Source organism: Gymnogyps californianus, chromosome 11 (assembly GCF_018139145.2).
Source record: "Gymnogyps californianus isolate 813 chromosome 11, ASM1813914v2, whole genome shotgun sequence".
In the NCBI taxonomy this organism is placed as follows: Eukaryota; Metazoa; Chordata; class Aves; order Accipitriformes; family Cathartidae; genus Gymnogyps; species Gymnogyps californianus.
The window spans coordinates 8,098,272-8,111,158 of record NC_059481.1 but is presented as its reverse complement, the minus strand read 5'-3'; the positions used below and the strand labels follow the sequence as shown (position 1 = coordinate 8,111,158).

General features: G+C 36.7%; 1 protein-coding gene across 5 annotated transcripts in view; it reads right to left on the bottom strand.

The window, feature by feature from the left end:
* Positions 1-12,887, bottom strand: part of MYO1E (myosin IE) — a 96,486-nt gene that overhangs the window by 41,965 nt on the left and 41,634 nt on the right. For all 5 annotated transcript variants that reach the window (XM_050903098.1, XM_050903097.1, XM_050903099.1 and 2 more), the window contains 5 exons: positions 7,876-7,963; positions 6,103-6,192; positions 4,989-5,120; positions 3,423-3,557; positions 2,068-2,200 (listed from right to left, as the gene is read on the bottom strand). In XM_050903098.1, coding sequence (XP_050759055.1) covers positions 2,068-2,200; positions 3,423-3,557; positions 4,989-5,120; positions 6,103-6,192; positions 7,876-7,963 — 578 coding nt within the window. The remainder of the gene's footprint in view (positions 1-2,067; positions 2,201-3,422; positions 3,558-4,988; positions 5,121-6,102; positions 6,193-7,875; positions 7,964-12,887) is intronic.

Genomic DNA, 12,887 nt, shown 5'->3' with positions numbered 1-12,887 from the left:
TCAAAGAGTAATCAATAGCATTCTGTGGAATAGTTTTAAATACAATCTGTGAAGAAAAGCTGAAAAAGACTGGGTTCACTTCATCAGTTTTCAGAAAGTGTAAAACAAATCTTTCAATACAATAGAACTGTAAAGAGGGGTGGTTTAAATTGTTTTCTGCATCCAGGAGAGAACAAGTAGTATTTGGAATGACGTGCAACGCAGAAGATTTAGAATAAATAATGAGAACATTTTTTTCAACTATTAATATAATCACACACTGTAACAGTAATCACTGGCAGTTTTAAAGAAGTATTTGTCTAAATGTCTGTCAAGAATGGTCTGTATAGATTTGATTCTGACTCAGAGTAAGAGACTACCGTTTTTGGCGTCTTGAAGAATGGCCTTTGCATGTTTTTCTGCAATTGGCTATATAATAACAAGAACGCTATTGACCAAATTCTTAAACTTTTTATTATTTCAGACTTACGCAAAGCATGACTTATCAGTGGTCTTTCATTGTGTTTTATCTTTCGTGGCTATCCAGGCTATAAACGCTTTACTATTTAGTTGGCTAGGACAAATAGTAAACTGGGGGGAGGAGTAATGGAAAGAGAAATGAACCCAACTTTCAACGTCATAATGCAGAAATTGTACTAAACATTGCTAACTTCTTCTCTGGCTTCTTTAAAATGCAGTATGTTTATGAGTAAGTTCTATATTCATTCTATCTGCTAATTTTTTCAATGTATTATTCATACACAACTTCTGTATTTATATCTGAGTGAGCAAGAGAAATATGGTGTACATGGCTCATCACAGAAATACATTCACATTTACCAACCTACTTTCAACTCATGTCTTTTCAGTTTGCTACTTTTTGATGCAACACACTGTATCTATCTTGTCTGGCTATTAAATGTCTTGATTTCATTGAAAGATTTAATACTGTGATCTAAATGGAAGCACAATAGCTCATTTGGAATCATAAGGCATATAACCCTATACTTTTCTTTGGAAGTATAAAATGCCACAAAATGTTTTTCTTCGGGTTCACTTACTATTCTCTCAAATTAAGAAATTAAGGCTAAAAATCAGAAATTTTTATTTCCCAATTTCTTAAAACAAATAGCAGGGGAGTACTGATACAGTTGAGTGGGAAGTTGACTACACAAGATACTTTATTCATATTTAACTTACCTAAAACTAAACAAATACAGTTTTCCTAAACGTAAGGACCATTCTGAAATAAGAGGTAAGAGAACAGATAGATATGTGTAAGCTACTACATACATTGTGCTTTATCCACTCTGTCCTTAAACTATCAAGGTAGTATAAAATCAACATTAGATGGAAGGTATAAATTGTGACAAAAAAGTTTAAAACTCAAGATCCATTAATCTTTCAACATCTTGCTGATGTGGGCCTAGCTGATATAAAACAGCAGCCAGAGGTGAAGGATGCAAGGCCGGTGCATTGTGGATAAGGAAATAATAAGGAAATAGCTACACAGTAGATGTACCTAATAATGAAGTATGGGTTGAGAAATTTGAGACAGGGAACATAACTGTAGTATATAAATTCTGCATTTCAATTCAATTCTGAATTTCTGTTTTCAAGGCACCTCTTCTGGATGCATGTACATATATATATGCCTGAGCGCTGACTGTGTACCTGAGACTGGGGATACTCCACAAGTTGGTAGCTGCTTTCATACGGCAATGAGGTCAGACAAACCATGTAAGAAACAGGTGTTTTTATGAATGCGTGCTAATGCATTGAAAGGACGAGAATTCAGCTTTGCTTGAAAGCGTTTCTCACAATTTCTATTACTTCATACTGAAAGGCTGAAAAAGGATTTCTTAAATTCAAAATGCAAAACTGCATTCCTATTAAGTCAGTGGCATCGTACAAGACAAAACAGGGGCCTCAGTACCATTGGTTTTGGAAAAGAATCTAAATTAGCAGCCTCGCACTGTAAGAAATGACGCACTGTGTTTGGATAAGCAGCTCAAGATTGCAGTTCACCTTATGCCATCTGGGTTTCAGCCCATTGCTAATTCTCTAACAGTTTCCACAGGTACTTACACTCCTCACTCTCCACTCCTGCATAGTTGCCAACTTCTTTGAAGCTGATGTTTCCCAAATGCAGTATTCCTGCCACTATCTGCAGCACCAATGCCTGTTCCTCTGGAAAGATCCCAATCACACTCATTGCATGCTGGGAAGAAAGAGAAAAAAAAATTTAATCAGTCGAAGAATCTGCTCAATGACTCGTGTCATAGCAGTCCTTTTAAAATTTTGATGTTAAAAATCTGAGTTTTTCAAAACAGTCCAACTACCTAAGGCAACCAAATTTCATTACAGCCTGCACTGAAGTTTCAAAAGGTACCAGATGCCCTACTTCAGCATTTTTGTAATTTTTTTAATTAAATACAGAAGCATCTACACCATTTAGAAGATGTGTTAGCAAAATAAATTCTGGAAAAATTAAAAGTTACTGAAAAACAAGCACCTGCTCTTAAGTGTCACACTAAAAATAGTTTCATTGCAAAATGGAAAACAATGAACTTAAGAGACAATGGTTTTATTCCTTCTACACAGATAGTTTACCCACTGAGACTAAGAACTGTGAAGCAGTACTGAAGGACTCTAAAAAGCAGAACAGTCTGTCTGGCTTAGGCTGTGAATTTCAGCTACTTACTACAAAATAATCCACAACAACATTGGGTTTTGGAGTCTAGAGTACATGGTAAGTTACAGAATGTCTTCTTAACTGACTGTTTTTCTAAAATACCAAATTAGCTAGAATACAACACGAATGCTTTTTTTTTTTTTTAGGCCTTTAAATGTGCTGCATACATAAATAAGATATGTTAATATGCTTATTTTAAATAGTAAATTTCTAGTAACAGGAGACCAGCAAGTTGACATGACTTGCATAAAGGTCACACAATGAATTGGCAACAGCACTGGATAGAAAGCATAGATCAGGGATCTTTAAATCTCTTTCTCCAGCCTTTCAGCTGCACTGTTTCAAATAGGCATGGAAGATCAGTCACCACTAAGAATTCAGCTAAAATAGGACACTTATATTTTCTTCTAATGGAAGTTCCTCACCGTGTTTGCATTTTCACATTTTTCATGCTGCAGATTATCTACACTCAATTAAATTTCATTAAATTTGCACCTTTCTGAAAAAGACCAAACAGAAAACAAAATGCCTTTCTATAAAAAGTATCTATCTTCTCAGGATCGTTAGGCTGCAACATAGGACCTCTTCAGGGTAACATACCTCCTCGTCAGGGTAAAATATAATTAAAATAAGTTATTTCTACATTAATTTCTTATTCCGACATTAATACATCAATGTCTTTGCTACAAATGGACAGTGAAATGAACATATATCCACCACTATGCAAATCACAGAGTAAAAAACTCACCAGTGTTTCTTGGAAATCCGATTTGTCATTGATGTCATCGACTTTGTAGGACCCAGAGAGACTCAGATAGTAATAGTAGTCCATACTGGTAATGCCAAGACTGCTTTTTTGTTCCGAGGAGGCCCCTTCAATTAGCTGCAGAATAAAAATCCCCAAATTAGGTATCATACAATGATCTTTAGCAGAGACAAGGCAAGTCAGAAACAGGTGACTGAGCATGAAATTACTGGGAGAGATATGGCTAGTCCTGTGCCAGGTATGTATCCTTCCTATGTTTTGTTAATTGTTTAACCCAAAAGACCAGATTCTCATTCCCATTCCCATGAATGGTTTAGTTCTAACTTCCACATCTAATAAAAAGCAAAAACTGTGAGGACTTGAATGCCTTCCATTATCTTTACCTCATAAAGATAAGGCAAAGCGGGTTTTCCAATCTGCAATGTATTATCTAAATCCTCAGGAGCAACGTGTTTTCCATGCCCACTGAAAGGTAGGCAGAGCTGAAAGAACATACTAAGAAAGCATTATTTGTGACTGTAATTGTGAGGCCAAGTATCCTTTATGCCCATTATGGCATAGGTTAAGCAAGTTTTGAACTGCTCCAATACTATGTTGATTCGAAGCACGGCTCAAGTCACACCTCTTTGCATCATTTAGGGCAACAGGGCCAAGAATAAATAACAGAGTAGTTAAAAAGGTTCCTGTACTGTCTGTGATGCCAGAGGAGAGGCTCCTCAGACCTATGTAAAGTCTACGCAGCTGTAAGCAGACATGGCTGCAATAGGAAGGAATGAACAAACGAACCTCAGAAGAGAATAGTCAAAACCCCAGTCTTTTAACTCCTGTGTTAAAAAGCCTCTCCAAGCCACAGAATAAAATCAGCAGGACAGTGCAAATTGTTCATATACCTCGGAAGAGGAGAACGCACAGCTCCTGGAGCAATTCCAGCTCCAACTCAGCCTTCCATCCTGGCAATGACACTTCAACTTTATGTGAAGCTGCTTACAGTCACTTACAATGCACTGTCTTTACGCTAGTTTTGTAGAGCTTGATGAACAGCACTTCAGGAGATAAGGAACTCGCACGTCAAGGACCAGTGAAGGCCAGAAAAGCCTTTTGAAACACAAAAGAGCAGGGATGCTTGGAGGATTCAACAAATAGGTATTATCCTAAATCTTAACTGAGAATCAAATCTCTCTTTCAGAGCTGTGCTATGGAATTCCAGAGCGGAAGGTATAATTATATAGGCCAGTTTAAAAAGAACTCTGTTGGAAAGTTCTCATTTTCTATTATATTCTACTGGACTTTTCCATGTGGGAGTTGACAGTGAATTTCCAAGCAAGGCCTTTGAAATATTGAAGTACTTTTGCTCTGGAGCTGAAAGGCTGCTAGGTAGGTCTATGTTAGATGGTGTCTTAACATGCTATCAAGCTTCCCAGTGATATCCAGATTACCTTCTTGAATATGCATTCAGTAATCTCACTGTTGAGAACGACTTTTCAATCAAAAGGAAAAACTGGTCCTAGTTATTTTAAGTAACTCAGAAAGGACCTATACACTTCTGACCTGGTAAAAAATGTGAAAACTCCTCTCTCCAGGATTCCTCATTACAACTCGAGATTTTTCCAGTAGGAAGTTGGAGATTTTCCCTCCATCTGGTTCTCCACCTGGGCTAAACTGGATTTCAAAGTATTTCCCCTGCAATAAATAATTAAAGCTGTTGAATGATTAGTAAATACAAATCTGAAATCATGCACTTGTACCATAGATCTCAAGGAAGGTTACTAGGATATTTAATCTTTATGGATGCAGTGACACAGCCGCCTCAAGGTACAACCTAAGCTTAGATTCTTGAACTATCACATATCTTTCTTTCTTTCTGCATTTACACAGCGCTAGACTCGGGATATTACGTCATGTGTTAATGCAAATGTAGAAAGGAAGTCAGCGGCTTCTTTTCACTGCTGAGACTCTTGCTTAGTATAAAGGAAACCATAAGGCTCACCTATACGGGAAGTAAATTTAACAGATTTACGACCAATGGCAAACATAGCGTTCTGCTTGGAAGCAAGGTAAAGCAATTATCTTTTTCTTTCAGGGAGATGTTAATTGCATTAACACTCACGTTGGCTGAGGAACAAATCTCAGATTTGTAAAGCCTGTGTGTAACTTTTAAAAACGGAACCTACAGCATGTATTCTAGTGAACAGTCATTTCACAGTATTACCTTGATTATTTTATGACGACGGACTGAAAATAATTCCTGCCTACTTTCTGTACGTATTAGTAAAGGCATTTCCCATCAAACAACTCTAAGGATGGTTTAATCTATTTTTAAAAAAGCTATTTTTTTGTTGTTGTTGTTGTGAAATATATATTACTGCGTATATTTTACGGATCTGGAAAACTGGACAGTTTGTTGCTGATAAGTTATTTGCTTGCAGACTGAACATTTTAGAAATAAATTGTGACCAGTACATATTGTAAGAGAAACAAATGCGCAACCTATACAGAATGAAATAGAATCCTCTCAATATATACTTTATGTTTTAAAACACACTTTGTATTTTATTTAGATTTACCTCATTTGTAGTTAATTTATATTATACTCCTGAATACCGTCTCTGTAACAGCACAGAAGTTGGAAGAATAAAGTAATCTCTAAGGTAGAGGGACTTACAAATCTGCTGGAGTTGTTGTTCCGTACAGTTTTTGCATTCCCAAAGGCCTCCAGTAAAGGGTTGGACTGTAGAATAATATCTTTAACGTGCTAAAATTTTAGGAAACAAGAGGAAGAGAGATTCAGAAATAAACATTTTTAAAGTTCTTACAGATTTGCTAGAAAACCATGACATCTAAATTATATACTAAAAAAGGCAAGAAAGCCTGCATCTGTAAGAAATCCTCTTGATCAGATAAGGAATAGAATCTAACCATCTTGTTTCAGAACTTCTAGTTCCTATTTTTTGAAGAAAATCCTACAAAACTGAACAAAATGCCCGAGGCTAAAAACTGATCCTTCTGTTCACTGTTCTGCCAAGCAACACAGCCAGTAAATTGATCTGATTTTTTCATCATCTTGATTTCAAACAATTTCCTTCTTACACATGAGCATTTAAATCTTTTTGGGGGTCTGGAACCACAACCAATGAAGTCAGAGCAGCATGAAATTTAGGAATCTGCAAGTGCTTCAGCAACCTGTTTTGGGATCAATGATGCTGCTATCTAGCTGTCTTAGAAAGCAATAAAGTGTGTTATTATTGTCTCTTTATCTGATCCTAGGAGTTGGAAGTATGGACAAGATATTAGCTTTGGAAGAAACCCAATGCATGCTGGGTTGTGAAGAGAAGACTGAATTTTATTTCAAAAGAAATGCTCAAGGCAACTTACCAACTTCATCAACTGTTACTCTGTAATCGCTAAGAATATTTTTTAATTTTGTACAAAAAGCTGGAATCTTGTAAATAAAACAAAATATTTACTTATAAAGCATTATTATATTTATTCCAAAAATAACACAATGCATACTTTCTCTGGATCATTCTCTTGGTTACTGAATTATTCTCTGCAATGTTCCCAGTATCACTGTTGCACAAAACTAAGCAGAAAGAACATACTCAACATCAGAGACTGCAGTAAAGCAAAAAATAACAGTAAGCACTCAAAGAGAGTGGACTGGTAAAAGCAGCTACTACCTACCTACCACTGCCTGTCAGTCAATGAATGACATTGTAACATCATTAAGGGAATTTTTATGGCTAATTCACTCAATTAGCTTTAGTTAATAGGTTTCGATAGATAGAGCAGACATTGATAGTACAGTTGTTAAAAAAAGCAACTATTTATTGTTTCAGCTAGCTTTCAGATACTCTAATTTTGACCAGATAACCTCATAAAACAAGATGATGTTCCTGCTGTTGGCTCTCTGATGTATGCATACAAATCAGATATTTAATGGAAGTAATAAAAAACTGAAAAGCCAGTTCAGTTTTCAATAGAATGCCAACACAGAAGGAAAAAAACCCCACACATCTACTAAAAGGAGATTGGTTGTTGTTCTTAATCTGGTTAAGAACAATAAAGTACCTTTTACCCCTTAACTAAAAAAAAAAAAAAACCAAACCCCCCCCCCCCAAAAAAAACCTTGTAGACATAATTCAGCATAAGAGCTACAAAACTTCTAGCAGAGATGATTCTGGGTCTGTGGATTTCCCTCATATGGCTCCCACCACACAGGCAGCCCAGCAATCTGCAAGCAAGCAGTTCACTGTGCACTTCAGTTGTCTCTCTGTTGTTGAGGGCTGGTATGTATTTCTAGCTGCTCACCCACGAGCTTCTTCGGTAGAGTGCCTCTTGGCTGCCAGTGTCTGCCAAGATACACCTTGGTCATTCTACCTCTGAAGTAAATCTTTAGACTATGCTTATGCTTTAGTATTGCTTTGTGTCAACTCACCTGTACTTTAGGGCCACCTCCTGAAATTTTGGAGATATAACTCATGATATATTTAGCAGCTACAGTCTTTCCAGCACCGCTTTCCCCACTACAAAAAAAGGAACACAAAAACGTACCTGTTAGTTTTTAAATAACTCTAGAATGGAGTAATTTGAGGTTTATCTTGTTCAACCAAGACTAGGTACCTTAACAATGAATAATAATAAAAATACACCGTATTTACATCGGGTAAGCTGGTAATATATAGATTGTGATATAGTATTGTAGCATGGTACTTGGATATGTCTGTGAATAAATAATTTTGAATACATCATCTTGCATGGACACCAGAATCTCTATGGGACTTCCAAGTCAGAAAACTATGTAAATTGAGAAATAAATATACTTAAACCAAGATGCTCAAAAGAGAACGAGTGTGTTAAGAACTCAATTCCTATCTAAATTTAGTGGGATTTCAGATCTTAACACAAAAACTCATTTGAAAATCCAAGCTTTGAATGCCACGCCAGATACCTACTTCATTTCAGGAGTCTTTTGTTTTAGGTGTTCCGGAATGAAATAATGAGACATTATTAATCACATCCTGAATGACGGAAGAACTACCTTCCTGTTCCTATGCCTCTTGACACAGGGTACAGAAGTCTTAATATTCCATACTAGCTTTCACAATTCCTTCCTTCCGTTATAATATTTCACTTCAATGGTGAGTAATGTTTACAACATCAGTAGATTTGCCTTCTCGTGACTAGTAAGCTTCTCAAGAGGGAAAGAAGATTGGCATGCCAGACAATCCAACCTCACGCTTTATTTCATACCTTAAAGCTAACTTCATTTCAACAGAATTTCTCCAGACTTACATAAATCTTGGTGCAAGTCAGCTTTGACCTTACTGAATTTACCCTGACCTGGACAACTACACCGACACAAAAAACCAACACACAGATGTTGGTTCAATGCCATAACGATATCTGAAATGTTTTTTTTTCTTGCGTGAAAATCTGTTCCATCTTTAAGCTCCTAAACAACTTCAGTGAATGTTGTTGACTCTTCTATCCTGTGCCTACTTGTTCCTGGATATGGATCAAATGCACATCTTTTCCTGCACAAATTTCAGCTACGTTTGCCAGAGAAACATCAGCATGTCCTGCACAGGAAAAGGACTTGCTGAGAATGTCAACTCAGAGCTCCTTATCAGCATGAGTAATGGAGACATTTCCAAAGGTTTAATTCTGAAAAAGCTCCTCAAACTGCCAAGCTGCAAATATCATTTTACCTCTTTAAAGCTTCCAAACAGTACAGAAATACTGAAAGGCTTCCCCCCCGCCCCCAAAATGTTTTCATGCTTTTGTCTTCTCCTGACTGCAGTTTTACAGATCAAACAGGAAACTTGAAAAGGTGACAAAATACTTCTTGACCACCTCATCTGTGAAGTGCGGACCATGACTTTTATTATTCCAAGTCATCTTTTCCTAAGCATCAAGAAGAAAGCCTGTATTATTGGTATCTACTACATTCACAGGGACAGACAGAGTTTGCTGGATGGCATACTGTATTTAGAAGCCCAAATCAGCAATAGTTCGATAATTAAAATAACATTTCTTCAAAATTTGCTCGCAATAAATTTGCTCATCCTGTTGTAAAAAAAGACAGACAAAACTAATCTAAACCAAACCATACTCTTCAGTTTATATATGCAGTTTTCAACTGCATACAGAGGAGGATCTGGGGCCAAACACTGAATGAATTTGATCAGGTATTATTTATCACACAGTAAAAATGTAACACATTTCTGTAAGATTTTCTTTGATGCATAAATTATCCTATTCTCCCCGTTGTTCAAATTAAGCATGGCTTATATTTCTCATTCCATAGTATCTGCCACAGAAATTGACTTGGAGGAGTACAGTTCCATTTTACTGTTAGTCTCTTTTTCGATATAAGTGGTCCTTTATATTAAATTAATTTGGCCAAAAGACTGCCTTTCAGAGTTTGCTTTAGATTTATGCATGCATACACTTTTTTTTCAATTTTATGCTTTTATTGATCAGAGACCAGTAAATTGCTCCAATTAAACTAGAATAAAACAGGATGATGCATTATTTATGAACTGAAGTAACTTTGTCTGATGGGATGGTATCTTGCCCCCAGTAAAGCTCAGGTAGTCAATTGTAACAGGGAAATTGTGGCATTCCTGCCAAATGATTCTTATACGGAAGCTTTTTCACATATATCTTACTGCTCTGCTGCTATTAAAATTATTTTAAGAAGATGTAAGAATCATCTTCTAGCTTGGTAGAGTTTTAAGTATGTTGGAAGTACGGAGGTTTTTAAGGTTCAAAAAATTATTATAATGGCTTAAAGTAAGTGGATTGTGGTACTGACAATTTTCTCAGAGACTTTTCTTACTAAAAATAAAAACATTACATAGTCTCAATCACTAACAAAAAAGATACTGCTTTGAAAGACATATTGTTTCTTCTAGCACTACTTGCCGCTTCCGAAAAGTAACATTTTGTTCAGCAAAGTCAATTAACACTTAGCTGAAATCAGAATAAGACTACAAATGCAGAGGGAAAATATTTTGCTCCTTCCTTCCCAGAGGAAATATAATCAGTGATTAGAGTAGAGCAGCAAGATCCGATACATAGCTTCATACTTCTCTCTCAAATTAATTTTCTGAGTGACATTTAATATAGTATCCCTGGCTGTAGAACAATACAAGTAATACTTATCTACATCACCAGGACAATGTAGAAATTTAGTAACAAATACGTATAAAGAACTCTTGGATCTGCCAGTAAAGCACACTGCATATGTAAAATACTCTGATGTGTTTGGATAAGCTTTTTAGTTTGTTTACATAGAAAATTTACTTTCTCTAATTATGATCAGAGAAACCTCAGTAGCATAACTTCAGTGAAATATTTTTCCCTTCTGAATCAGAACTTTTACCTAACTTTTCTTACTGCGTTAGACTTATGTTTCTACCACTTTGTCATTAAAATTCAACCATATTTCCAGTTAGATTCTGTACAGACATTTTAGAACGATCAGTCATTTGAGTCTTCTGGAAAGCTGAGATACAGAAGCTGACTAGAAATCTCATATTAAATTTTGAACTTAATAGACTTAAGATAGACATGAGTTGTACACTAAAAACAGCTGGGGTGGTAAATGATCTTTCCATTAACACATATTTGTAGTATTTAAGATATATTGTCTTTTCAGGTATGCAGTCATTATACATAGCTTTACTGTACTCAAGCATTGCCATATGGATGTAAAATAGGAATTAAAATTACAAACAAGAAGGACTGAAAAACTGCTTTGAAGCAACTGCAACATCTCCTGGCAGAAATCACAAAAAGAAAGTGAAAATAAAGTCCTCAACTTTATAGAAAGGCAAAACCTTAAGAACACTCTGAAGAAACACATTTATTGCTACATAATAAAAAAATACTAATCATAACCTCCACTCTCTTAATTAAAGGACAATGATAGTCCAGAAGGAATTAAAAGCCACAACAGACAATCCTTTGTAATTAAAATCTTGATTGGACAACTCCTTGTTGATAGTTTGGAAGGGCCGCCATTTCAACCGAGGAAGAAATGCGAACAGTCTGCTGTAGTAGACTTTTATGAGCTTGGTTCAACAGAGGCTTAAATTAAATATCATGCCTCAGTAGAACATAAACTTAATGAGAAATCAAACTCCAGCATAACTGCGTTACTCATATGAGTAAACTTCCTTCATAATTCTGCCTGGTGCATACAAACCGAGGGAAGATTACTGCGGGTACTGCTCCCTCCTCCCACCTAAGCACACACTCTGCACCTGCATTCAGCCCAGCCAGAATCCAGCCCGTGAATAACCTCATTGTTTACACTATTAACAGCCATTCAAAATGGCTCATGGCTCCTCAGCTATAATTAAACATGCGTACATGTAATTTTCTTAATGCATATATGCTGCAATTACTCCACTAATGAAACAGGCTTCCCTGGCCCTGGAAAGGTTGTTTGGTGACAGTTTTTCTTTTTAAATTAGTATTATCACATAAAAAGATTATTTTTGGTTGCTATCTATTCAGCCTTTCAGAGAACTGTATTTTCTTTTGGATCTGCTTTCCTAGTTCATTCAGTGACTTTTTTGAAGAGGACGAGCTTTTTCTATCAGTGTCTAAATGCATTATTTGGAATTCTGGAATTAAATGTCCTGGCAAAAGGGTGTGAGATCCTCACACACACACAGGGTCCTGACTACAACAGGACACTGCAGGGACCTTCCTTCATCTGCCTGGAAATCTATGTTTAGTCTCTAGGAATGCATGGCCCCTCCCAGGTCCGGAGGTAGATGCCACAGGTGCCCAAACCACATGCTGTAGGAAGGCACTGGTGTGCACCAACCCCTTCCCCATCATCCTTGCGTCTCCACTCCTGAGACTCCATGTGCACCATAAGCCAGACGTAGCCTTTTTGATCCGACTGTGAATCAGTCCAGTCTACACCTTATTTCTTACCTTCTATCTTTGCAAACCTTTCTTTAGGGGGGAAATCTGCCATCTCGAGGGGGGAAAAGAAGGAAAAACCTGGGTTTGTTTCTGTACTAGCTTGCTCTGTGCCTTCGGTTCCACCAGGGATTTTCAGTGAAGTCACTCCAAATCCAGACTAGTTGTGAAGTAGAGAAGCAAACAGGCACCTCATAATAACCATAACGTTATAATCACTCATTTGCCACAGGACAAATTTTTATGGCAAAAACTATGGTTCACTGAAATGCAAAGGTTCATTTGAAACTGCCTAGGTTCAGCAGACTTATGTGGAACTGAAGACAGACAGACAGAACTCTATCTCAATTTTCTGAGAATCACCAGTTTAGGGGCAGAAATGGTAAAGTCCTTGGCAGCTATTAAGTGAAACTGATGGTGTGGTAGTAGACATGAAGCTAGCTAGAGCATTCATTTCACTCAAGAGCTGCAGCATCTTGGGAGCTTCTAGTCTGCCAGCAATTT